This window comes from Eucalyptus grandis, chromosome 9 (assembly GCF_016545825.1).
Source record: "Eucalyptus grandis isolate ANBG69807.140 chromosome 9, ASM1654582v1, whole genome shotgun sequence".
Lineage (NCBI taxonomy): Eukaryota > Viridiplantae > Streptophyta > Magnoliopsida > Myrtales > Myrtaceae > Eucalyptus > Eucalyptus grandis.
Genome location: NC_052620.1, coordinates 28,705,822 through 28,732,956, shown reverse-complemented (window position 1 = coordinate 28,732,956; position 27,135 = coordinate 28,705,822). Strand labels below are relative to the sequence as shown.

At 38.4% G+C, this 27,135-nt stretch overlaps 3 protein-coding genes and 4 non-coding genes across 8 annotated transcripts; all 7 read left to right on the top strand.

The window, feature by feature from the left end:
* The first annotated feature begins 3 nt into the window (after positions 1 to 3).
* Positions 4 to 1,745, top strand: LOC104415142. 2 transcript variants are annotated; one of them, XR_005546372.1, is made up of 6 exons: positions 4 to 295; positions 455 to 561; positions 674 to 821; positions 930 to 1,124; positions 1,205 to 1,550; positions 1,601 to 1,745. XR_005546372.1 is itself a non-coding variant. In XM_010026400.3 (5 exons), the coding sequence occupies exons 1-5, from the start codon at positions 68 to 70 to the stop codon at positions 1,436 to 1,438; spliced, it is 912 nt and encodes a 303-aa protein (XP_010024702.1). In that variant the 5' UTR covers positions 4 to 67; the 3' UTR covers positions 1,439 to 1,716. The 2 variants fall into 2 exon arrangements, 1 of the variants encoding a protein (XP_010024702.1); XM_010026400.3 differs by having other exon boundaries at positions 1,205 to 1,716.
* Positions 1,746 to 2,098: 353 nt separating this feature from the next.
* LOC120288612 lies at positions 2,099 to 2,294 on the top strand. The gene has a single exon (XR_005546716.1). It is a non-coding gene; the product is annotated as a U2 spliceosomal RNA (small nuclear RNA).
* Positions 2,295 to 3,636: 1,342 nt separating this feature from the next.
* On the top strand, positions 3,637 to 3,832 carry LOC120288613. Its single transcript, XR_005546717.1, has one exon. It is a non-coding gene; the product is annotated as a U2 spliceosomal RNA (small nuclear RNA).
* A 2,497-nt stretch (positions 3,833 to 6,329) lies between these two features.
* LOC120288616 lies at positions 6,330 to 6,525 on the top strand. The gene has a single exon (XR_005546720.1). It is a non-coding gene; the product is annotated as a U2 spliceosomal RNA (small nuclear RNA).
* Positions 6,526 to 7,842: 1,317 nt separating this feature from the next.
* LOC120288614 lies at positions 7,843 to 8,038 on the top strand. Its single transcript, XR_005546718.1, has one exon. It is a non-coding gene; the product is annotated as a U2 spliceosomal RNA (small nuclear RNA).
* A 3,386-nt stretch (positions 8,039 to 11,424) lies between these two features.
* On the top strand, positions 11,425 to 21,373 carry LOC104415139 (isoleucine--tRNA ligase, chloroplastic/mitochondrial). The gene is made up of 22 exons (XM_010026393.3): positions 11,425 to 11,657; positions 12,090 to 12,288; positions 12,466 to 12,620; positions 12,705 to 12,806; positions 13,343 to 13,412; positions 13,530 to 13,642; positions 13,811 to 13,879; positions 14,686 to 14,793; positions 15,112 to 15,262; positions 15,824 to 16,055; positions 16,547 to 16,833; positions 16,950 to 17,086; positions 17,193 to 17,340; positions 17,532 to 17,663; positions 18,302 to 18,430; positions 18,654 to 18,781; positions 18,857 to 19,021; positions 19,155 to 19,280; positions 19,539 to 19,612; positions 19,858 to 20,107; positions 20,275 to 20,454; positions 20,669 to 21,373. The coding sequence occupies exons 1-22, from the start codon at positions 11,628 to 11,630 to the stop codon at positions 20,864 to 20,866; spliced, it is 3,183 nt and encodes a 1,060-aa protein (XP_010024695.2). The 5' UTR covers positions 11,425 to 11,627; the 3' UTR covers positions 20,867 to 21,373.
* A 1,523-nt stretch (positions 21,374 to 22,896) lies between these two features.
* On the top strand, positions 22,897 to 25,091 carry LOC104415138 (peroxidase 5). Its single transcript, XM_010026392.3, has 3 exons — positions 22,897 to 23,045; positions 23,161 to 23,303; positions 24,149 to 25,091. The coding sequence occupies exons 1-3, from the start codon at positions 22,979 to 22,981 to the stop codon at positions 24,908 to 24,910; spliced, it is 972 nt and encodes a 323-aa protein (XP_010024694.2). The 5' UTR covers positions 22,897 to 22,978; the 3' UTR covers positions 24,911 to 25,091.
* Positions 25,092 to 27,135: the final 2,044 nt, after the last annotated feature.

Sequence of the window (27,135 nt, the reverse complement as noted above, 5' to 3'; positions counted from 1 at the left end):
CCTGAAATCAACCTCCCCATCTCTCTCTCTCTCTCTCTCTCTCTCTCTCTGTGATTTCTCAGAAAAAATGGCGTTGAGATCGCTCGACAATGCTCTCCCCATTACTCCAGACAGGCCCAAGAAGCAAGCCAAGGTCGCGATCCCTCTCCTGAAACCGCCCTCTGCCGCCGCGGCCGCCACCGTCAACGACGAGAACAAGGCCCCGCTGCCGCTGCCTCCGTCTGGAGATGCCACCATCGACTACGTCTCCTCGGAGGATCTTGCACCGATTCCCGATCCCGAATTAAAGATCCACGTAAGCCGCCCCACTTCCCCCCCGGGGCCTGATTTTAGGGTCGTCTCTGCGTTTGCAGATTGTCGAAAGTTTCGAACTTTGTTGCCGATAATTATTGCGGCATTAGGAAATGCTCAAATTGGGTCTGTTGTTTTTGAGTGATTGGGTTTTTTCGTGCAGTGCTTGATCGAGGGTTTGGAGTCGAAGGATTGGATCAAGGTCTGCGAATGGTTGAATAATGCCCGCCGGTTCGCCTTGTACAATTCTGATCTCATGCTTCCTCTGTTGTAAGCTCTCTCTCTCTCTCTCTCTCTCTCGTTCATTCTTTGTTCATAAGAGGTGGAATGCGTAATTTCACTGTGATGGGTTTTCGTTAATGTATGTGAATTATATGTGCAGGGAAAAGGTGATGCTGGTTCTGGTGAAGGCCATGAAGAACCCCAGGAGTGCTTTGTGTAAGACCTCCATCATGGCGGCGTCGGATGTCTTCAAGGCCTACGGCGATAAGCTACTCGATGCAGCTAATTCCAATGCTCTTGACCAAATGGTATAACTCCAGAAGGGTCATATCATTTTACTAATCTGGTTGAATTTGATTAATTTATTTGGTCCTTTTGATGAATCTGACTGTGATCCTTCTTTTGTGGCATCTCAGCTGCTGCAGCTGTTACTGAAGGCTTTGCAGGACAAGCGGTTTGTGTGCGAAGAAGCAGACCGAGCACTGAGCGCAATGGTGTGCTCTCTGACTCCTCTGCCTCTTCTTCATAAACTCCGCTCCTATGTCAGCCACTCCAATCTCCGAGTCCGGGCAAAAGCTGCTGTTTCCATCTCCAACTGTGTCTCCAAGATGGTAAATTTATTAGAATTTCCCATTCTTGTGGTCTTTTCATTGTTTGAGATTCGAGGTGATGATGGGTTTTGTCTTTTTAGGGCCTAGAGCAGATGAAAGAATTCGGGTTGGCATCGCTTCTTCAAATGGCTGTGGAGTTGTTGAATGATAGGCTGCCAGAGGCAAGAGAGGCGGCGAGAAGCATCGTGGTGTGGATGTATGAGTGTGTCACAGAGAACCAAGAACAGAAGCAGGAATCTTGGCAAAGCTTTTGCCAGATCAGTTTGCCTCCTGCTCATGTTCAGTCCATGATCAAAATTGCATCCTCTCAGTAGTATAGGATCAGGGAGAGAAGCAGTAGCTGATGTAGTGGCAGAAGCAGCCTAGCATAAAATCACAAGTCCTAATTTAAGTTTTATCATGTAAATTGGCATTTACGTGATTGTCTTCTTCGCTTGTATAATTTAAGATTGTCTGGAATATAGTAGCTATGGGATTTCTTGCAGTTCACTAAATCCCCTTGTTGTTTGTGTAAGATAAAATGGTACAGATGAAGATATTTACTTATCTGATCCCACAGCCCCTTGATGTAGTTTGGGTTGTGGTTCTTCTACTGGATACAAACTCAACTTTGTCCTTCAACTCACTTTAGCGTTGGTCAAGAAATTTGCTTAATTGCCCACCAGATTTGGTGGCCCTCATGACCAGCTTCATGATAGTTCAAGTTCTCTTTATCAATTTTTGAGTAAAAAGATCAGAAAACCAAACGCATAAATCAGGAGGGAGCATAAATCAGGATGGAGCAACGAACGCGGCTCCCATTAGTGCAATCCCAGGGGGACGCATTCATGAACTAGCACAGCATCTCTCACCTGAGAACAGAGGGAGCGAGCGTGACAGGAATAGGGAGCTTTTATAAGTCCCACATCGGCTGCTAGAAGAGGCCGACAACTGAGACGCCAGTTTAAGAAGCGAGAGATGAGATGGGTCAAAGCATACCTTTCTCGGCCTTTTGGCTAAGATCAAGTGTAGTATCTGTTCTTATCAGTTTAATATCTGATACGTGGGCCATCGGTCCACATGATATTAAATTAATTTTTCTAGGGGGAGGGTCCATCACGGTAGCTTGCTACTGGGGCTCTCGAGCGTCGCCTTGGCGTTGCACTGCTGCCTTGGCCTGGCGCACCCCACCAAATCAAGTCCAATTTTATCAGTGCTTTCTCGGTCCGGGTCTTTTTAAGATGATTGGGTCTTAGAAAATTCTGGGCTGAGGTTGGCCTTGATGGGTTGGGCCAGGCTTCCTTGAGGAGAGGATTTGCTCAGCTTCTTGAGTTGGTCAGATCGTCTAAGGTTGGGTCGAGCCCATCTTTTCATGATGAATGCCGCCGGGCTGGGCCTCGTTGAAGGGACCGCTGTTTGGTTTCATCAATCAATAGGTAGATTAACGAAAGTGTCATTGTGACATATATGATTACTTACGAACGCAGTGTTCTATTATTCCATAATCCAAAAAATTATTTAAGAACATAATTATGTTATACAGGTGCGATAAGATTACTATACAAGTATATACCAAGAAATATATCGTTTTTTGAAATGTAATTTGTTACTAAATAATGCAAAGATGAAACTGGAATGGTAAAATCGGTGCTTGTCCCGGAGATGCATGGAACCGTTATTCCATGACCACCCTCGAATAATTAAGCTAAATTCCTAGTGTTGGAAAAAAATCGTTATCATTTGATTAAATTTTTTTGAAACATAGAAAGAAATGGGTATTCTTATATCCATAATGAGTCAATTGACCTGGGCTAGAAAAATCAACAAGAACAAAGATATATAAGACAAACCTCACCCTGGAGTCATACTAACTTTTGCTTTAGTCATCTAAATTAGTAGGTTTTGGAGTAGCAAAGCTCATATGGTCCCCTTCAGGAGACTCAATTAGCACTCAATTACGACCGGCATGATACTGCTCCATTCTAATCTGATTTTTACATTGAATTTATATTATAAGATAAAATTAAATTCGAATATATAAATAAAATAAGATTAAATTAAAAAAATTAAAATTTAATTTTGTTATTTTGAATTTCTTATATTAAAATTCAAATGTTATTTATATTGAAATATAATTTAATTTGTTAATTTAAAAAAATTGTTATTTAAGAAAAACTTTCCTATTGTAGATATTAAAAATCTTATTCTCTTTTATCTCACTTTTTTACAGGTTAATTTTATCTTTGTCCATATTCCATTTATATCCGATTTTTTTTTATTTTTAATATTTGGGCACGTACCAAATATAAAATAAGATAAATTTTATCATATTCTGAATTTTCTAAATGCAGCCAGAGCGTGAAACACCACCAAGCCAAACAAAATCAAAGAAGAAACACCACCAAGCCAAACAAAAGCAAAGGGAGCAGGTGTGCATGGTAATAGAGAGCTTTGATTAGTCCCACATCGATTGTAGAAGGGGCTGACAACTTGGACACTAGTATAAGAAGTGAGGGATGAAGCAGGTCCAAGCATACCTTTCTCGGCCTTTTGGCTAAGATCAAGTGTAGTATCTGTTCTTATCAGTTTAATATCTGATACGTGGGCCATTGGTTCACATGATATTAAATTAATTTTTTTAGGGGGAGAGTCCATCACAATAGCTTGCTATTGGGGCTCTCGCGCGTCGCCTTGGCGTTGCACTGCTGTCTTGGCCTGGCGCACCCCTCCAATTCTTAGTATAAATGGTCGGACCTAGCTAGTGTTTTGTCGGGGTCTATTCGAAGGTCGGGTGGGCTGGGTCTGTGTCGGTCAGATGGGCTCACTTTGGTGGTCGGAGAGTGTGCTGGAGACGGCCCGTGAATAAGTGTGGGTTGATCTTTGTTGTCATTTTCAATTAAGGATAAAAACATTAGGGTTCCCATAATTTATGAAACTGATTTACTTTATTATATAAGGATTTTTTTTATGCTTTCATTAACAACCAGGAAAGGAAAAATCCAAGAATTGATAGGGCCTCCTCACCCGTATGAGATTTGAAGAAATATAAGAACCAAACCACCATTTACCAATTTAGCAGCGAACCATGAATTGCATATTATATTTATATCATAAGTGGAAGAGAAAAGTTTCTAAACTCTTACTTTCGTCTGCTAACGTGATGTCCACGCTACAAAACATCAGAAAGGGAAACATCTCATGGTGGAACTTTCACGCCAGGCCCCTCTGGTTGACATCACATCGCAAGCTGGTCTGAAGAAAGCAGCTCTCCATCTCTGAGCTTCTATAATGACATGGACGATGCATCTCATCACTAAATCCCAATAAAACTAGTCTTCATGAAGCCTTTCTTGTTGCTAGCAAAACCAAGTATGATAAATAGCCAGGCTAATTCCCACCGAAATCTCCATTGGAAAATAACCTCTTGACCACGAAGCTTATACGGTAAGAGAGTTAGGTTTATGAGGTTCTATTTGTTCATTCTTCTCTAAAATGGTAAGTCATTAGCAGAAAGCGATAATTTGTTATGTTCTTTTCTTTATATTAATTTAGGGGTGCTCTTAATAACTTCACATCCATGAATATTGCATATGGTACGGTGTTATATATGACAAGCGATATCTAATGATAATCGAGCCTTGATTTCATTTTGGCTTTGTTATAAGGTCTCGATTAAGTGTTAGTATTTTTAGCACTAAATCACTTTATGCACGATTTGTAAAGGGTTCCAAGGAGATTTTCTTTTCTTTGGTTTTAAGTAGCGGGTGTTGATTGAATTTAAAAAAAGCCTTTGAAAAAAGTTATTTGCCGAGAAAAATAATATAAGTTGGAAACAAAATAAAGAAGAGCTTTCTTTCGAAAGATGGTATAAATAATTTCAATTGAGACAGTTTTTTTCCTTACTTTTTTACTTTTCCTCTAAAAACTCAAAAAATGGAAAGAAATCTTTAATTTAAAAAAAATGGGTTAGTATCACAAAAAAATTCAAATCGATATATTTGTGACAAATTTATCATTTCATTTTTTGACCATATAAAACCAAAAAATGATAAACCTATGATACATCTATCCCAAACAAATTTTTTAACTATAAAAAATATCAAATTGGTAAACTTGTGATAAATTTACCTTTTGTCAATTTCTGTCAAAATTTTGTTACTAAATTTGCTAATGTGGATAACACATGGTGACATGGTATTGTGATGTAGCAAGTCTACATGGAAATTCATAAGTTTAATACCATGAAAAATCCCAAATCTGTCATAAGTGTATTATTGAATTTACCATAAGTTTATTAATTTGGGGTTTTTTGTAGTATCTATCTCATGGATTTTCACGTGAACTTATCACATCTAGATACCATATCATCCCGTGTCATCCATATTAGTAACTTTAATAATAAAATTTAATAGAAATTAACGGAGGGCCATTTTAGGGTTTTCCATTATCAAAAAATTAGTTTTGGGGTAAATGTATTATGGGTGTACCATTTTGAGAGTTTTAATAGTCCTAATATGGGTAGATATGTCATAGACGTTTTAGTTTGGGGCTTTTTGTGATATTAACCCAAAAAAAAAAAAAAAAAATGTATACGATTTTCTCGTAGTTATTATTTATAAAATGTGAATATTTCTTTAGGCCTTGATAGTTTCACTGGTGAAATCAAAATCTACAAAATATTCATAAAAAACAAGGACAACATGAACATAGGAGCCCTTATGAGAAATTTCGACAATTTGGAGGGGGTCAAAGTTGGAATAGAACAAAAAACCGAAGAATCATATACGAGAAGAAAGAGGACCAAGAACCCAGGACCGCAAGGGCTGTCCCGTGGCGTCTGAGGTTTGAGTTCAGCTTCATGTTTTATCCACTTCCCCTGACTCAAATCCAAAAAGCACTAAGTCATCAATGCTTCGATGCTTTAGAAGCCCTCGTCTTAAATCTTAAGTATCCAATCTGAAATCTCCCTCTTTTAGTGTGCTTCGCCTCCAAAGGTGTCCGCTTTTATCCAATCCTATGAGATCAGTAAAAGACAATTAGTCTCGATCAGGAGGAGAACTTTAATTCCGGAGGAGCAAACAAACACCCGCCCAACCTGAGAACAGAGGTGTGCAGTGAGTGTGCTGACAATAATGAAGAGCTTTCATCAATCCCACATCAGACTATAGAAGAGGCTGATAATTGGGATGCCTAGTATAAGATGCCAAGAATGAGGAGGGTCAAAGCATACCTTTCTCGGCCTTTTGGCTAAGATCAAGTGTAGTATCTGTTCTTATCAGTTTAATATCTGATACGTGGGCCATCGGTCTACATGATATTAAATTAATTTTTTTAGGGGGAGAGTCCATAACAGTAGCTTGCTACTGGGGCTCTTGAGTTTCGCCTTGGCGTTGCACTGCTGCCTCGGCCTGGCGTACCCCACCAAATCAAGTCCAATTTCATCATTGCTTGCTGGGTCTGGGTCAATTTAAGATAATTGGGTCTTACAATATTGTGGGCTGAGGTTGGCATTGATGGGTTAGGCCAGGCTTCCTTGAGGAGAGAATTAGCTAGGCTTTTTGAGCTGGTCAGATGGGCTAGGTTGGGTCGAGCCCATCAGATTAATGCCGCCGGGCTGGGCCTCGTTGAAGGGACCGCTGTTTGGTTTCCGGTTTCATCAGTCAATAGATAGATCAACAGAAGTGTCATGATTATTGTCATTGTGACATATATGATTACTTACGAACGCAGTGTTCTATTATTCCATACTCCAAAAAATTATTTAAAAATATAATTATGTTATACAGGCACATTTGTTATTAAATATGCAAAGATGAAACTGAAATGGTAAAATTGGTGCTTGTCCCGAAGATGCATGGAACCGTTATTCCATGACCACCCTCGAAAAATTAGCTAAATTCCCAGTGTTGGAAAAAATCGTTATCATTTGATTAAATTTTTTGAAAGATAGAAAGAAATGGGTATTCTTATATCCACAATGAGTCATTTGACCTGGGCTAGAAAAATCATCAAGAGCAAAGATATATAAGAGAAACCTCACCCTGGAGTCATATTAACTTTTGCTTTAGTCGTCTAAATTAGTAGGCTTTGAAGTAGCAAAGCTCATATGGTCCCTTCAGGAGACTCAGTTAGCACTCAATTACGATCGGCATGATACCGCTCCATTGTAATCTGATTTTTATATTGAATTTATATTATAAGATAAAATTAAATTCAAATATATAAATTAAAATAAGATTAAATTTTAAACATTAAAATTTAATTTTTTTTTTTTATTTTGAATTTCTTATATTAGAATTCAAAAGTTGTTTATATTGAAATATAATTTTAATTTGTTAATTTAAGACATTTGTTATTTGAGAAAAAAAACTTTCTTATTATGAATATTAAAAATCCTATTCGCCTTTATCACATCTCTCCTATAGGATAATTTTATTTGATCTATATATAATTTATATCCGACTTTATCCTATATTGAGTAGATACTAGACACAAAATATAATAAATTTTATCATATTCCACATTTTATCCTGATTACTAAACACAATCAAAGTTTGCGAAGAAACACCACCAAGCCAAACAAAATCGAAGACCCACCCAATGAGTACCCCTCACCTGAGAACAGACGGAGCGAGCCTACGATGGTTAGAGAGAGCTTTGATTAATACCACATCAATTGTAGAAGAGGCTGACAACTTGGACACTAGTATAAGAAGCGAGGGATGAGACGAGTCAAAGCATACCTTTCTCGGCCTTTTGGCTAAGATCAAGTGTAGTATCTGTTTTTATCAGTTTAATATCTGATACGTGGGCCATCGGTCCACATGATATTAAATTAATCTTTTCAGGGGGAGAGTCCATCACAGTAGCTTGCTACTGGGTCTCTCGCGCGTCGCCTTGGCGTTGCACTACTGCCTCGGCCTGGCGCACCCCTCCAATTCTTAGTATAAATTGTTGGTAGCCCGGTGAGTTCCAAACATTGGTCAGATGGGCCGCGGGCCCTGTCGTGTGTCGATAGGGGGAGCCCAGTCGGGTCCGAAGGCGTGCAGGAGATGGTCCATTAGTAAATGTAGGTTGATCTTTCTTGTCAAATTAAGGATGAAAACATTGGGGTTCCCATAATTTTTGGAACTTATTTGACTATTCGATGACCGGACATTCAAGCACAAATATTGTTTATTTTGGCTATTATTAACAACTGGAGAAGGAAAAATCCAAGAATTGATAGGGGCCTCACCCGTATGAGGTTTGAAGACACCTAAAATCCAAGAATTGCAGCTTAATATTATGTAATAAGGGGAAGAGAGAAGTTGGTGAACTCTTACGGCGGATGGAGATCTGGTAACATGATGTCCAGGCTACAAAACATTAAAAAAGAAAAGAAAAAGAAACGTCTCAAGGCTAGTCACAGCAAACTTATAGTCCTTGTAAAGCCTTTCTTATTCATAGCAAGAACAAGCGTGATAAAAAGCCAGGCCAATTCCACCGAAATCTCCATTGGAAAATAACCTCTTGACAACGATGCATATATAGTAAGAAATTTAGGTTATGTGGGGGTTTCTTCATTCATTATCCTCTGAAATGGTAAGTCTCTTAGTTGAAAGCAATAATTTATTTTGCTCGTTCTCCATTTAATTTAGGGATGCTCTGAATAACTTGACATCCGTGAATATTGAATATAATAGTGTCATATGCAACAAGTAATGTCTAATGTTCATTGAGCCTTGTTTTCATTTGGGCTTTTGTTATAAGGTCTCGTTAAGTGTTGGTATTTAACAATTATTTTGTCGGTTTTGATCCCACAACAAAATTTTTTTACCGAATGTTAGTCTCGGCTTTTATTTAACAAGAACAAATGTTCTGTGCTAATTTCAGATAGAGGATATCAAATGCAATACAGATATTGAATTTCTAATTTCAAACAGTATTGTAAAACCTTACTGATCGATCTACTAACTTTAGGACCCAATTTAAACTATGCTAGGATCTAATTGACGGCATAACTCTAAAATAATACGACATAGTGCCAAAATTTAATCAATGACAATATGACTGGATCGAAAACACAATATCGGAATCTAATCGATGACATTGAGCTAGAGATACAACGTTGTAATTTAATCAATGATGCCACACCAGTATATATACACTCTCCGAATCTAATCGATGACAGGAATCTAAAAGCTTCTACTAAATAAAACTAAAATAATGCATAAATAAAGAGATAACATTTGATGTATTGTTCTTGGGGCCCTTTCTCGTTGAACTAGTGGGATATTTATAAAGATTTGGAAATCGCTGAACAGTTGTCCATCTTCTAGTAACTGCTTCCAACTTTAGGCACATCCTTTTTTCTTTGTAACGAACTCGCCCATTTCCTTTGTAACTGCCTTGATTGAGCTCTACTTTTCTTGGTTTATTGACACAAATTCCATGACTGGGTACTTGGGTGGTAACCACTTTTTCAACTGTGTGCTCCCTTGACGTTTCTTAGAATATTTTAAAATGTTTTCATTCAAAATTTCCTGCCAGCTTTATTTGGGTGGCAATCCAATATTTTCCATCATATTTCAACAATTAGTCACGTGGAAGCTTCTTGACTTGCTATCAATCATTGAACCTTAATTTTTGGACTATGTTAATATCCCAATGATACGTACATGTGATTTTGCCCGACTTATATTAGCCCTCTTGACCGGCACACGATAGTATGACCAACTTTAAATATCAATAGTACCAAATCACTTTATGCGTGTTTTTTAAGGGAGTTTGACTAGTTTTTTTTTTTTTTAAAGTAATGAGTGGTGATTGAATTTGAAAATAGCATTTGACAAAAACTAATTGACGAGAAAAATAATTTAAACTGGAGAAAGAAAACAAGAGCTTTCTTTTGAAAGATAGCGTTAATAATTTGATCAAAACAGTTTTTTGCTTACTTTTTAAATTTTCCTCTAAAAATTAAAAAATGGAAAGAAATCCTTAAGTTAAAAGGAAATTCGTATATGATTTTCCACTAATTAATATTTGTAAATTTTGAATTTTTTTAGGCGTTGATAGTTTCACTCATGAAATCAAAATCTACGAAACCTCCACAAGAAGCAAAGACAATGTAGGAGCCCTTATCAGAAGTTGAGTGTCAATAATGCCAAATCACTTTATGCATGTTTTTTAAAGGAGTGAGTAGTTTTTTTTTTCCTTAAAGTAATGGGTGGTGATTGGATTTGATAATAGCATTTGACAAAAACTAATTGACGAGAAAAATAATTTAAACCTGAGACAAAAAAAGAAGAACTTTCTTTTGAAAGATGATGTAAATAATTTGATCAAAATAGTTCTTTGCTTATTATTATTATTTTTATTTTTCCTCTAAAAATTCAAAAATGGAAAGAAATCCTTAAGTCAAAAGAAAGTTCGCATATGATTTTCCACTAGTTAATATCTGTAAATTTTGAATTTTTTAAGGCTTTGATGGCATCACTCATGAAATCAAAATCTGCAAAACCCTCACAAGAAGCAAAGACAAAATTGAATGTCAATCACACCAAATCACTTTACACGTGCTTTTTAAAGTAGTTTGAGTAGTTTTTGTTTTTTCTTTTTTTAAGAAATAGGTGGTGATTGAATGTGAAAATATCATTTGATAAAAACTAATTGATGAGAAAAATAATTTAAACTGGAGACAAAAAAGAAGAGCTTTCTTTCGAAAGATAGTGTAAATAATTTTATCAAAATGGTTTTTTGCTTACTTTTTTATTTTTCCTCTTAAAATTAAAAAAATGTAAAGAAATCCTTAAGTTAAAAGAAAATTCACATATAATTTCCCACTAATTAATATCTGTAAATTTTGAATTTTTTTAGGTGTTGTTAGTTTCACTCGTGAAATCAAAATCTACAAAACGTTCACAAGAAGTAAAGACAACATAGGAGCCCTCATGAGAAATTGAGTGTCGATAGCACCGAATCACTTTATGCGTCTTTTCCAAAGTAGTCTCAATAATTTTTTTTCCTTAAAGTAATGGGTGGTGATTGAATTTGAAAATAGCATTTAACAAAAAGCTAATTGACGAGAAAAATAATTTAAACTAGAGACAAAAAAAAAAAAGAAGAAGAAGAGATTTCTTTCGAAAGATAGTGTAAATAATTTGATCAAAATGGTTTTTTTCCTCTGAAAATTAAAAAATGGAAAGAAATCCTTAAGTTAAGAGAAAATTCACATATAATTTTACACTAATTAATATCTGGAAAGTTTGAATTTTTTAAGGCGTTGTTAGTTTCACTCGCGAAATGAAAATCTACAAAACCTACCTAAGACGCTAAGACAGCGTAGGAGCCCTTATGAGAAATTGAGAGCCATGAACCTCAAACCCAAAGGCTGTCCTGTGGCGTCGTCTGAGGTTTGAGTTCAGCGTTTTATCCACTTCCCCGACTCAATCCCAGAGCCGAAAGGCCGTCCTGCTTCGATGCTTCAATGCTTTAGAAGCACTCGTTTCAACTCCGCTTCATCCAATCCGAGAGCAGCCCAAGATGGTCGTGATTCATGCTTCTCCTTACAAGGTCAGCTCTTTTCTTCGTTGCTCTCGTGCGAATTGCTTGGTCCGTCCCGAGTTCGCGGCATTTGGGTTTTGTATGTAGTGGCTGGGGATATTGAAATCTTCGTTGCTCGTGCGACTTGCTTGGTCCGTCTGGAGTTCGAGGCATTTGGGTTTTGTATGTAGTGGCTGGGGATGTTGAAAGATGGTTGCTTTAGGTGAAATTGTTGGAGGGATTGAGTTCTTTTTCTTGCTCTCTGAGATGGGTTCAGTTGGTTTTCATTAAATTTTCTATTTGGTGATGAAGTTTCTTCTCTTAATGCTTTTAAAGAATAATGCGCGTATCATTTTTGCCCATGGGGAGTTTGCTTCGGCTGTTGAAGTTGTGGCGATTGGGTCCGCTGCTGGGTGGCGTTTGTTGTTGTTGCGACTGACAAAGCTTGTTGTGTACGGTCAGGTTCTCACTCAAAGGACTTACAGTTGTTTGGGGAAGACGGCTTCGGTCAACAACTTGTTTTACTTAAGGGCAAGCTCTTCTCTCGAAGATTTTTCGTTGTTGGGCAGGCTAAGATTTTGTAGTTTTTCAAGTGCCGATGTGCCTTCGTCGAAGCGGAGGTCTCGAGGGCCAGTTATGGCAGCCAAGAAAGCTGCTGAAGGTACTTGGAGCGTTTTAAATTTGCGGGATTGATTTGTCTCGGAAATCATTTTGAACATTTGGTCTGTGATATGCAGTCTTTGGACGAGTTTCATCTGATTGTTAAGCTGTGCTATTATTGAGTTTTGAGATACAACTCCAAGTTATAATTATTCTTTCTCAATTGGAAACTTTTTAGGGGGTAAGCAAGATGAGGGCAAATACAAGCACACAGTTGCTCTTCCTAGGACGAGTTTTGGGATGAGAGCAAATGCTTCTGTTAGAGAGCCAGAAATACAGAAATCGTGGGACGAAAACCAGGTGTTCGAAAGGATTGTCAGCAGAAACAGTGGGGTGGGTTCTATACTCACTCATGAATTGTTTTCTCCCTCCCTTTTCTATTTTCTACTTATTAGGTTGCCTTTCCTTGCTGATTAGGAAAGTTTTGTGCTTCATGATGGGCCCCCCTACGCAAATGGTGACCTGCATATGGGTCATGCGTTAAATAAGATTTTGAAGGACATAATTAACCGATATAAGGTATGTTTCATTGCTTCACAAACTTATGTTTTTCATCTTCTAAACTGATATGTTGTCCTTTTTCTTTTTTCTTTTACGTGACCATGATGCTTAGCTTTAAAATGGAACTAAGCAATTATATCTCCGGTATCTGTAAGTACTAGCCCTGGATTCAAACTCATTTTTGATAGCCTTACTCAAGATCTGGCAAAGTTTAAATTTACAAGATTAATATACCCAGTCAGGTTTGGGTTGTGTAGAGCCCCATCTAGTAAAGATTACAGTGAAAATAAATGAGATTCTCTGACAAAGAATTTTAGGAGGCTGGTTAACTAGTCTTATCAAATGAGCAATGAGTACTTCATTGTAAATGATGGTTTGTTATGATGGATCAGATCATTTTGAGTGGAAGGATATGTTGGTCTTATCTCAGGAAAATAAAGAAGAACAACCTTCTGCGTCCCATTGCTTTTAGTTTCTGCATAAGTTCAAAGATCCTGTATTTCTGTTCCAATTGGACTTGTGATGATTTTATTTTTGTTTGTTTTCTTTTGCAGCTTCTTCAGAATTATAAAGTACACTATGTTCCTGGTTGGGATTGCCATGGCCTACCAATTGAACTAAAAGGCATGTACTTTTAAGTTATATCTGTATACTTCAGTTATATGTGGAGCACAACCTTGTATTTGTGTATGTGAAATACTTCTGACTAGTGACACACATTCATTTATACCTTCATCGTAGTGCTACAGTCATTAGACAAAGATGCCAGGAAAGACCTCACTCCAATTAAGTTGAGAGAAAAGGCAGCGAAATTTGCCAAGTCCACTGTTAAAACTCAGATGGCATCATTCAAGGTCTGAAGCCTTAAGCTCAGTCCCTGCTTAATTCTTGCTCTGATTGTTCATCCATTATCTGATGGAGCTAGTTTACGTTTCGATGGAAAGGAGCTACTTTTTCTTAAGGAAATTGCACAATTGTGGGAGAAGCTTTTTCATGAAATGTATCTTATGTCATAATTGCAGCGATATGGGGTGTGGGCTGCCTGGAATAACCCTTACCTCACTCTTGATCCTGAGTATGAAGCTTCTCAGGTAGATATTCAAACTGATTCTTTGTCAGTTTCTGTTGTTGAATTTCTTTGTTCTTTTTTTATCTTCTGTATCCTTTTGCTAGGATAATTTTTTTGCTTAATCCACATGTCCACTTTGTAGATGGCTTATGCTGATCCTACTTTTCTACCAGTTTGTGCCTGTAAAGGAGTACTCGACAATTGCTTGATGCAGATGCCACTGTGCGAATGATTCTTTGGCTGGGACACGTTTTATGCTTGACACTGAGGTTAAACTTAAAGGCTAGGGCCAGAATGAACTTGAGAGAACCTATGTTAGTCTCGAAATCCTAAATAGATTAGTATGACCATAAGTAATTGTTTTGTTCAATCCTTACTTTGGTTTTTCACTAATTGATGATAAGGCTAATAAATTAAGTCTATCGACTAATTTTTATGTAGAAATCACCTGTATTATGCTGATATGTCTGTATTCCTAGCCTTCTAGTGTGTGATACCTCTATCCTGTAGTCATGATTCTTGGTTGGTTGGCTGGTGATTGGCCAGTTTGATTGAAACATCTAGATTGGTGTGTACTGCTGAGCTGACACACTGCAGTTTGACAATTTATAAATTATTGAGACTACGCGTGTCTTGGAAGCCCACTGCTATCGGCTTGGTGTGGTTAGAGAAATGTCACAATCTCAAACTTGCAACATTTACCTGGAAAATGAAAGGGAAAAACATGTTCCTTCCTATGACTATCTTTTCAAAAAATGCATTGGATAAGCCAATTATTCTCCTCTATAATTCCGATTCTAACAAAGGCTTGCATTCCGTCACTGCTAGATCGAAGTCTTTGGCCAAATGGCCCTTCGAGGTTACATCTATAGAGGCAGAAAACCGGTCCATTGGAGCCCATCTTCACGTACTGCTCTTGCAGAGGCCGAGTTGGAGGTAAAAACTCTCTCTCTCTCTCTCTCTCTGGGTGCATGCGCGTGCACATGTGTGTTGCATGTTGTGCACAGGCACAAGCATGGAGTATGGATGTATCTACAGTTTCCTTAAACCCTCACGTCTAAAGGTAGTGATGGTTTAACATTACTCTTTGGTGTTATCTATAAAACATTATTCTATGCTATTAATGAACGGTGTTCAGATAATCTATCTATTTATTCATAGTAATTGTTCTCAATTGAATGGACACCACCACCAACTTCTCAGTTTAGTATGTTTCTGAAACAGCTCTGTAGCTAAACTGGAAAATGTTTGCAGTATCCTGAAGGGCACGTCTCAAGAAGTATATATGCCATTTTCAAGTTAGTCAATGCCTCGCCATCATCCAGTAACTTAATCAGTGAATTCCTTCCTGACCTGGGCTTGGCTATTTGGACAACAACTCCGTGGACGATTCCAGCTAATGCAGGTACCCTCAGGGCATTCTGTTATGAATCTCGACTCTAAAGGTGCAGAAAGGGAGTGATGAGGACTTCTTGGAGTTGTAGATTCATACTTGGGGTTTATCTCAATGTGGTGATTGCTTGAATTCACCTAGTTGATGTCAGGTTAATTTGTGAACAGATTTAGACTTCATGTGGGTGGGAGAGAAGGGGGTTTGGGGTTGGGGTTGGCTTTTTTTTTTCTTTTGTTGTTGTTGTTTCTTTTTGGGGTTGGGGGGTTGAGGAATTGCTCGGCTACATATGGGTCTTAGTAATTTGATCCGTTCAGACAGCACTTAATACCGTGTCAAGTGGGTTTGTGATGCCCTTTTTTACTCTCAGAATCACTTTTATCATTCTTTATGATGGTTTAATGCAAAACTTGATGATTTGCTTCACCATTTTGACTGTAAGTTCTCAAATTGTTCTGGCTCTCTTATCCTGCAAATATCAAATTAAAGTCAACTTCTTCTGCCATCAATAGTTCCCTTGGTTTTATGCCATTTCTGCATTGGTTGGTGAACATGCTGAATGCTTGTTGTTTGCAGCGGTTGCTGTGAATGGTAAACTTCAATATGCTATAGTTGAAGTACATTCCCCTCTAGGGGACACTGCTGTACCTAAGGAAGATAAAAGACGCAGACTTGGACAGGTTATGAAGGGAGAGAAGAGGCCTTTTCTTGTTGTGGCATCGGATCTTGTGCCAGCATTAGAAGTGAAATGGGGTGTGAAGCTTTCCGTGAAGAAAGTTCTTTTGGGTTCTGATCTTGAAAACTGCAGGTTGTTGAATGATGATGTCTTGAATTGGATATTGTTCATCTTAGTATTATAAATTTTTGAAATCCAAGAAAGTGCCAATCATTTCAGCTTCACATTTAGGTAATGAATTTTAAGGATTAGTATCTTAGACATTGGAACATAATCTATTGAGTGTCTCCAATTGTTTATTTGGTAGATTCATGAATTTCCAAATGCATGTCTTATTCTTTTCTATTACCCATATTTGTAGCAATGCAATACTATGGTTCCTTCTCAAGTTATAAATGATTGATTATAAATCTCTATGATCTATATTCTCTATAAAAGACCATAAATACCTTGCTTACGTATCATTAGAAAATGCATTGACATATACATGGTAGAAAGAAGAGGTAACACAAAAATATGTAAACTATGAAAATGAGTCGAAGTGGATTGTCCTACACTAGCACTTCTGCATAAGGACTCTACTAAAGGGGATGTTAACACAGTATATCTTAATGTGGATACAGGTATATCCATCCCATAGATAAGAGGGAGTGCCCAGTTGTCATTGGAGGAGATTATATCACAACAGAATCTGGAACTGGACTGGTCCATACAGCTCCGGGTCATGGTCAAGAAGATTATGTCACTGGCGTAAAATATGGACTTCCTATTCTTTCCCCTGTAGGTGATGATGGGAAGTTCACTGAAGAAGCTGGACAGTTTAGTGGACTTGACGTACTTGGGGATGGTAATACTGCTGTTGTGGACCACTTGGATGGACAGTTATCCATTCTCATGGAAGAATCATATCGTAAGTGATGTTCCTTCTCCCGATACAGTGATTTATTATTCAAATCTGGAAACTTTCCTGTTACAAGTTTGCAAAGGACACTTTTAATTCGCATATTGCCTTTTTCTCTTGTGCAGAACACAAGTATCCATATGATTGGCGAACAAAAAAGCCTATTATATTTAGGGCAACTGAGCAGTGGTTTGCTTCTGTGGAAGGGTTTCGTCAGGCTGCTATGGATGCAATTGGGCACGTCAAGTGGATTCCACCTCAGGTAGCGATCGTAGAGGGTTCTTTCTGCATGATTATTCTGTATCGCTTTGAAATAAGATGAACTTCTGCAGTGCGAACTTTTTATCCTTTGACTGGTACTCTGTCAGGCTGAGAACAGAATTTCGGCAATGACTTCTAGCCGCTCGGATTGGTGCATTTCTCGGCAAAGGACATGGGGTGTACCCATTCCAGTCTTTTATGATAAACAAACCAAGGAGCCTCTAATGAATGAAGAGACTATTAATCATATTAAATGTAAGAAACTATGAAAGTGACAACATCGATTGCTCTCTTTCTTTATATGTTTATGCCTGATGTTTTTATTACTATTGCGTACTATGTATTAACATCCCACTTTTTATGCCAAGACTGAACATTTACATTCCTACTGCCAATGCATTTCTGTCTTTCTAAATGTTGGTTAACAAGACGAAGTGTGATTGCAGGCATAATAGCCCAAAGGGGTAGCGACGCATGGTGGTATATGAAAGTAGAGGATCTACTTCCAGAAAGATATCGTGATAAAGCATCGGACTATGAAAAGGGCACTGATACAATGGATGTCTGGTTTGACTCGGGTATTTTGCTTGTGACATTTCTTTTTTATTTACTTTGTTGCTAATCGGAGTGCATTGAGGTAGAAATGGGAGGATTCAACTTTTGGTTGATTCATGAAGTGATTATCCACCTTAACCTTTGTTGTTGGAGGCTAAACATGTGTTTTCCATTGAGGAACCTTCAGCAATTTTGATATACCAACATTGTGGTTCTGATGTCCTCTGCTAGATGATTATTAGTTAGAAAACGTTGGTGATGGTACCTCATTCATGTTAGTGGCAGAGTGAGATGGGTGAGAGGTTGATCTTAAAACAGTAGACAATACTTCAATAAAAAGTGTAATGGTCACTTTGGGTTGGACTAGAGTTGGTTGTTTATATATAGGGTGAAGTAATAGAGGTCATATCTGGAAAATTCTGATCAAACTGTGGTAGCTCTTAGAAGCTTCTGAAGTATTAGTTGGCTAAGTATAGTGTAGTGGTTGAACTGATTCTTCCACATGTCCCTAAGCATTCATGCATGTCTCTTATTTTTAAGAGAAGCACTCAACCAGTAACCTTTTTCGTGCTTTATCTTCAACTGAAAAATGCTACACTCATTGTAGAATACTTCTCCGCATGAGCAAATGATGATGCTTTATCCCTTGTATCCTTTTCAGGCTCTTCATGGGCAGCTTTACTGGGGAAAAGGGCGGGCCTTAACTTCCCTGCAGACTTGTACCTTGAAGGTACAGATCAGCATCGTGGCTGGTTTCAGAGTTCCTTGATGACAAGTATTGCTACGAAAGGTAATGAACAGGCACTTTTGTTCTTGGAGTGTTCTTTAATTTTCTTTTATCTTGGCTTCTATATGCATTTAATTACGGTCCATTCAATTACAAAATATATGTGCTTCTGTTGGGAAGTTAGATGACAGAATCTTTTTGTGTCACTAGTTCACACTGATTACCCTCTATTGAATTCTGTCAAGGACATTAGGCCTGTGTGAATTACTTTCTTCTGCATGTACAGGAAGGGCTCCATACAACAGTGTCCTAACTCATGGGTTTGTGCTTGATGAGAGAGGTTTGAAGATGAGCAAATCTTTGGGTAACGTTGTAGACCCGTACACTGTGATTGAAGGAGGGAAAAACCAAAAGGTTTGTCTCTAAAGTCTTTTCCTGGATATGCCTGTTATTTTTTGTTGAGCTAAGAGTTTGATTTTCTGTTGGCAGGAAGCACCTGGATATGGAGCAGATGTTCTGCGGTTGTGGGTTTCTAGTGTAGATTACACTGGAGATGTGATGATTGGTCCTCAGATTCTCCGCCAAATGTCTGACATTTATAGAAAGTTGCGGGGGACATTGAGATACCTCTTAGGGAATCTGCATGATTGGAAGGTATATCTCAATCTTGGTATGTTATCTAATATCTAGTATATCATCATTTCGGGATAGGATGATCATTCAAAGAGCATTTATCTCCTCCTTTAAGTTGGTTCTATTTTCTCAAGCTGAATCGTGTCATTGCCAGGCTGAAGATGCTGTTTCTTACCATGAACTTCCAATGATTGACCGGCATGCATTATATCAGCTTGAAAATGTTGTGAAGAACATTAAAGAGAGTTATGACAATTATCAGTTCTTCAAAATTTTCCAGGTTTCTTTCTTATTGAGCCACTCTTATATTGGAGTTATGTCATCAGGGATCTACTTTAGATTCTTAATGATATTTTCTTTTGCTTAAACTTCTTAGTGATGCATTTTTTTTTTATTAGTTTGATATGCCTTTGATATTGATCAAGCTTAAAATCTTTATTAGAATGAGTAATAAATGCCTAAGGATGTCAAATCATCCTTTGTGCTGTGGCAACATTTTTTATCGTTGATTTAATGTCTTTGATTTTCCATTTCTCAGATCATACAGCGGTTTGTAATTGTCGACCTATCAAACTTTTATTTTGATGTTGCCAAGGATCGACTTTATGTTGGGTAACCTCCTCCTCTTTTTTTCTGTAAGAAAGATTTCAGCACTTAGCCCAATGTATTTCTGATTTCTTCCACGATACTGTGTAACGGTGCTTATTTTAGTTTGATTCATATGCAAGGATATCATGCTTTTGGCAATGTGAAGTTCAGCAATTTCATTTATACCATATGCTTAGGTTTTGAAGGTTGCATATTACTTTTGACATTGGACTATGAATGTCTTTCTTTCTAAGTGGTTAATTTTACAGGGGCATGGAGAGTTTTACGAGGAGAAGTTGTCAGACAGTTCTTGCAGAGCATCTGCTTTCCCTTGTGAGGGTTATAGCGCCTATATTGCCTCACTTAGCAGAGGATGCATGGCAGAACCTTCCGTTTCCATACACCAATGAAGATGGTTCTGTTGCCAAATTTGTTTTCGATTCTAGATGGCCTGCTGGGAATGAAAAATGGCTTGCTTTATTGCCTGAAGAAGTCAATTTTTGGGCAGAAATTCTTGAGGTAATCAGCATCTCGGTTTTACCCAAATAGGACGTGTTTGTGTGAATATTAATAATTTCTGAAGTGAGAGAAAGGAATATTAGTTCCCCAAATAGGATATGTTTTAAGATGTCCAGCTAGACGTTCTTCAGTTCTTCCTCTGATATTATTCTGCATCCAATCTCCAGCTAAGGACAGAGGTAAATAAGGTTCTGGAAGTTGCTCGGGGTGGAAAACTGATTGGTTCGAGCTTAGAGGCTAAAGTTCTTTTACATACCTCCGATGTAAATCTTGCCTCCCTATTATGCCAAATGAGCACAGCCATGAACGATGCGGACAACTTGCATCGCATCTTCATAACTTCTCAGGTATGCTTTACTCTGTTGATCTTAACTCTGATATCGATAATTTGTGGGTCAGTTGCCACAATTTGCGTGTTTGGTTTCCATTTTATCGGCAAATGATCTGCTTCATTTGGGATAAAAATTGCTTAGACTGACGGTGCATAAGTACACTATCCCTGTACCGATGAAACTTGAGCTGTCGTCCACACTCAGAGTAACGTACATTTTGCACATACAGGCAGAGGTAATTCCGTCTCTGGGTGATGAACTGACTGCCGATGTTCCTTACTCTGGAGAGTGCGAGATTAATGGCAGGAAAGTCTGGATTGGTGTCTCCAAAGCAGAGGGATCCAAATGCGAGAGATGTTGGAACTACTCACCCAAAGTCGGTTCTTTCCGGAGCACCCGACGCTCTGTAGCCGATGCTACCCTGTAGTGGCCATTCAATCGCCTCATGCCGTAGCAGCAGTCAGCTGAGGCATCGTCTCCAAACAAGAGGCCAAAACTGTCCTTCAGAACTTCAATTGCTGGTCATCTTTGGTCACATCTTTGGCTACTTTTGAATCGGGTATGATCCGTCTGGCATACTTAGGGTCGTTATCTCTTATATTTATGCAGTAAAAGCATTAGGTTTTTCAGTTTTCTGAGGATGCTGATTGCCCTATGGAAGTCTCCAATTTGTTAAACGTACTTTAGAAAAAGAAAGGTGGCGATGCCCTTCACCAAGGTTTGAGATTTATCATTTTCTTTTGCCTCCAAAGGGTCAAAATAGCCAGTTATTAATGGAATTCCTTGTCGGCTCCCTGTAAAATATTCGTTTGGCATGAGTGGCTAATGATGTTAGCTTTTGAAACAATTTTGACATTTTTACAAGATTGTATGATTTATATGACCTTGTAAATGTACTTACGGAAGAGCTCTACGCAAATTTTGGAGATTGTAATGTATTGTATGTTTCAGAGCCGTCACAACTAAACTTGGCTGTGCTCTCCGACGATCTTTTCCGCTCCGATCCCAAATTTATGCGGTCGAAGCAGTAACACGAGCAGCATGGATCAAACAAATACAAAATGAAAATAATCGAATTACAATCTTTTAAAAATTTGGATTGAAAACTTCCACATACATCAGCAGAGTTTATGTCCGCATTCTTCAATCGCCAATTCTTCGTTCATTACAATATTTGGGCGGCTTGCGCTTAAATTAAGCTTTTGGGTTGGAAAATTGTCGTGTGTTAAGAAAGCTTGAAAGCCGGTCGTGAAGAATGAAAAAGCGTGGAAAGTTCTCAAAGCTTAATTACGCCTTTCCTTCAAAGATACGTTCACTTTCCCATCGCACCATTCGCAGCCGAAAGGTTTGACGTTGAGTTACATTCATTTTTCTGTGGGCTAGGGCTGTAATTTGTAATGCAGTGTTGTCGTAATTCGAATTTACTCCTATTTAGCGAAACATGATTACCTTTTTATTTTTCGGAGAAATTTTGATAAATAAAAATCTTATCTCAATGACCTCGCAAAGAAAAGAGTGCCCAGCCAACCTATTGATTCTTTCTCTAAGCATAAATTTAAGAAGTCCTATATCAAGAATGTGGTGTAAGATGGAACAATTAATATGTTTTGGTTCACTAATAACTTGTTGTTTCAACCTTTTGAGTGAATATATATTCAATTAGATATGTTGATGGGAATTGGACTTGAAATCTCCCATAGTTTTTGTCCTAGATGAGCTATTGACTTTCCATCATGTTATCACTGCAACAACTAGTAGAAGGATATTATCAAACCTCAGCAGCACTTAATTGACGGTATCAAAGCATACCATTAGTGGATTTCAATAATAGTAGCATGATAAGTCTCTAGAAACATCTAGTCAATGGATTGAAAATATAAAACCATGGTCCATAGCTAGATGTCACGCAATAATTAAGGTCAATTATACGTCCCCCTGTCTTAACATTCCTTGCCCCCCAGTTGAATTTGACTAATTGGCACGGTAAACGAAAATAAATAAAGCTGAAATGTCCTTACATGTTCGATGAACTAGCTAAATAAACGAATAAATAAATGTACCCTTTGTCGTCTTTAGGTAAGTTGGGAAGAGTAAACTTAGAATGAATCGATTTTCTATAAAGTTTGAGGAGAAAAATCCAAGGGACGAGATGTAAGATTACTTCACAAATCAAACTTTGCTTCGCATTTCCCTCTTATAAAATAAACGAGGCGTGTGCTTTTGTAAAGGGAGTCATGTGGAGGCCACACGCCTTCCACTTTTTAAGTCTAATCTAAGTGCATGTTGTCGTACTTTTTTTCTTGAAATTCTGAAAGACAGCTCATGACACGAAGCTTCAATGGACTTTTCCTCTTCGAGCATCTTCCTTGGTTTCCCACCGTCAAAGTGTCTGCAACTAGGTCGCTATAAAAAGGGCCATTACAGCCAAGGCTCGTGTCATCCACACTTGACATTTTCTCCTCTCTATCTTGAAGAACCCTAGTCATTGTAGTTCTAAGATTCTGAGTGAAATTGCTCCTTTTTTGGCTGATCTGTATCAATGGCAAGCTCGAGCGCTTACTTGAGCTTTGTTTTGGTGATCTGTTTAATTTCACCTGCAATTTCAGGTCCGATTTCATTTTCCCTTATGCTAGCAGTTTCAACACGTGCGTTTGAGTTGATATATTGTTGATTTTCTTGTCTTGGTCATAACTTTTTGTTTTCGGTTGGGTCCAATTTCAGGTCCATTGAAGGTTGGGTTTTATCAGAAGAAATGCCCATCTGCTGAGGCCATGGTGAGAGAGTCAGTACAGAAGGCTCTAGCTGCGGACCCTGGAGCTGTTGCTCCGCTCATTAGGCTCCATTTCCATGACTGTTTTGTCAGAGTAATTTTCTAACTCAAGCATTTTATGTGCAACATCATTACAAGTGTGTTTGGTTTAGCAATTGCAAAACTTCTTGGGCAAATGCAAATACTGTTTGGCAAAAAATTTTGGGCACTTTGAGGAGATGCAATTTGCACCTTCAAAGCTCTTTAAAGGCATTTAACGCAAATTAAGTTTGGAGATACTTTAAAATGTTATGTTTCCAAAATTCAAATAGACATTTTTCCTTCCAACTTTACCATCGCTCAACTTTCATAATTCCAAAAATGTTCTTGAAAGCCCTAATTTTTGCCTCAGCCACCAACGAGCAACCGGCGTGCCATCGGTGAGTAGTTGGTGAGCCACTACCACTCTCAATGGTGGTGACTGAGTTCCACCGACAAATAATTTGAGATTTTTTATAAAAAAAAATTAGCAAAAACCATTTACAAAGTATAATTTGTACCATATAGTATTTCTATTAAAATTTCTTTTCAACGTGTTTTTAAAATACACTTTATCGAACAGTACTTGTATTTTGAAAAATCCTTTTAACCCAAAGGTCTTTGCATTTTTACAAAAAACATTTCTAAAAAATCGAACTAAACACACCTTTTAAGTATTCTCTTGCAATGTCTATTATATTTGCATATTGATCCACTTTTTTCGCAAAACCCATACATGGGCCAGCTTTCATTTGAATAACTAATCCTAGGAACTTAGAAGTGGGGTTTGCATGATTGATGTCACAAGCTCTAAATGGATATCTAAATAAAGCTGTCATAGATGTTCCTAGATCTAATTATAAATAATCATGTAAAAAATGGATATTTCTATGGTGTGACGTACGGTCTTCTAGTACTCAGGGTTGCGACGGGTCCATTCTTCTCAACTCGACCAAAGGGAACACCGCGGGGAAAGATAGCATGGGAAACCTCGGCATCGGGGGCTTTGAGGTGATCGACGATGCCAAGGCCAAGATTGAAGCCCAATGCCCTAACACCGTCTCATGTGCCGACATTGTGGCCTTCGCCGCTCGTGATGGTGTTCGAGCTGCCGGAGGCTTTCACTATGCCGTCCCTAGCGGGAGGCGGGATGGGAGAGTCTCGCTCGCGTCGGAGGTGATCAAAAACCTCCCCGGCCCATTTTTTGATGCTGTGCAACTCGAAGCGAACTTTGCGAAGAAAGGGCTTTCGCTCCGAGACATGGTGACTCTCTCCGGAGCTCACTCCATCGGGGACTCTCATTGCTCCCAATTCACGAAGCGACTCTACTCCTTCAACTCGACTTATTCACAAGATCCTTCCCTTAATCCTAATTATGCCCATCTTTTGAAGACCAAGTGCCCGCGAAACGGCCCCACCGACCCGATCGTACCATTCGATCCGGTGACGCCGAACGTACTCGATAATGCTTACTACCACAACTTAAAGAGTGACAAGGGATTGTTGTATTCGGACCAAGTGCTGTGGGATGCGTCATTGACAAGGGGGTTAGTGAAGGACAATGCGAACCACCCCAGCGCTTGGGCTCGGAGGTTTACGGCCGCGATGGTGCGCATGGGTTTGATCGAGGTGCTCACTGGCACGCAAGGCGAAATTAGGAAGAATTGCAGGGTGATAAATTAAAAGATTCGTGTCAATGTTCGATAACTGCTTCTGTTTTGATCTTGTTCTTCAAAGGCGTTCGCGCTAATGTGTGAAGTTAAGAGCCGGGTAACTTTTTGGTGGTGCAATAATCCTGGTGTCCTCTGAATTTGTGTACTACATGCGGTCTTAATAAATGAATGACAGATATGATTGCTCTCAACTGTGTTTATTTTCGTGTTTTGTGTTCATTAGATTGACGCTTGATCATTGATTGGTTTGGTCTATCCTTTGGGCAAATATACGATGACAAAGCCATGAAAACGACTCAAGCTTGGCGGCTGAGAGAAGCAAGAAAACATTCATTTTCTACTCATTTTCGACTTTACACGCATGATATTTAACTACTTATCAATCTGTGGGCATGCATTATCTGGAAGGGGCAAATGACTGAAATCGATCTTGTCCCCTTCTAGTCCATAGATCGGATGCGATCATGTATAAGGCCCATGGGAAAGAATTTCTTGCTTTTTTGCCATCATCTACAGTTTGTCGGAGCGCATTTGTACATCCTTCTGCCGACCATGCTTTGGCTTGTCCATCATCAATGGTTCAAATATCTCCAAACCTCATATTTGACGTATGCACGTGAGAAGCTGAAGTATTCCATAACTTTAATCTACATGTCCATGACCTAAAAAAAAAAAAAAATCTCTGTTTACTTCAACACGACGCCACGATGTTATTACGAGATTCGTTTATCGAATCAAAATAACATTTTTTATTTATTTATGAATTCTCTAGGTCTAGCAAAAGCAAAGGATCATAAAAGAGCAACTATGCAAGCCATATCGCTGTAATCAATTTAATTAGATCAAGGGGTGTCGTAGTCATCTGTCCCAAAAAGTATAATAAATTCAACTCCTTTTCACTTCATTATATCGGGACTATGACGTCAAAAGACAACATTAATCTATCTGAAAATGGTCATGAAACTATGACTAACCAGAAGATGCCAACGGGGATCGTAACGGAGCAAAGATTATTTTGCCTGCATAGCATTGGCATTTATTGCATATATGTGATATGACCTGTCAATTTTTGAAGATCTGCTTCAGTTGGTTAGGCTCCGCCTCATCCGATTTGCCCAAAAATCTCCCAACCGTACAATCTTTTCCCTAACTTTCCTCCTCAAAACGAAATTTCCTCTTCAATGAAATGAATACAAGAACCCTCAGTTATTTTTTTCCTTTTATGATGAGAATCCCATCTAGAGCAAGTTAACCCTAGGACAATTTGCACTCGATGATGTGTGGAATCAAGCAAACCTATTCGATCGGATAATTATACGCATGCCAATTCAATTTTAAACATTTCAATTTGATCAATTTAATTTTTAATATTTTAACAATTTGTCAATATATATTTTTCGGCCAATTTTGACCGACAATTGTTGATGTGGACGAAATGAATGACCGTGTGTATAGAGGCTCGCTTGCACTGTTATAAATCCACCATTTCCTTTCCATCATGCTCAAGACATGAAAGAAGTGGGTGGCTGTGTGTGTCCTCACCCTTCTTCTCTAGGTGCCTGGGGGAGCCCATTTGGTTGACAAGTAGGGGTGAACAAAAGAATTGGATTGAATTGGCAACTACCCAAATTGAATCAAACTAGCCAGTTTTGGGTGGCTTCCGCTGGAATTAGTCTAGTTCCTAAAATGTGGAATTGTGAATAACTGATCCAGTTCCCAGTTTCTTGTGCAGAACTAGACCAATAGATTGAATCAATGGAATCGGTCAAAAGTGACACTAAATTAAGATTACACCTATTTCTTTCTCTCTTTTAGACCTCAGCTTCTCACCTCCCTTTATTGCGATTGATGCTCTAACCTTCCTCTCTCACACAACCACAACGGTCTTGTACAGCCGCCATCACATTATAGTGAAACTAGATGAGATTAAAGCTCATCATGTGGAAACTAAGGGTGTGACTGATAACGCTTCTTGGCTGGAATTTTTTTTTTTTTAGAAATAGTTCATTTCTATTTCTACTCGAGGAACAATTTCTGAGTAAAATAAGGCTGTTTGGTAACTACACAAGATTTCTACTCTAGAAATAGAAAAAGAATAGAAATGCGTTTAGTGCGAAACAATTTCTTTTTTGTATTTATTCGTTTTTTATTTTTGTTCACAGATTGCCGACCGTCGATCGCCAGCCGCTGACGCCCATTGCCACTCGCCGTTGCCGCTGCACGACCGCGGATCGT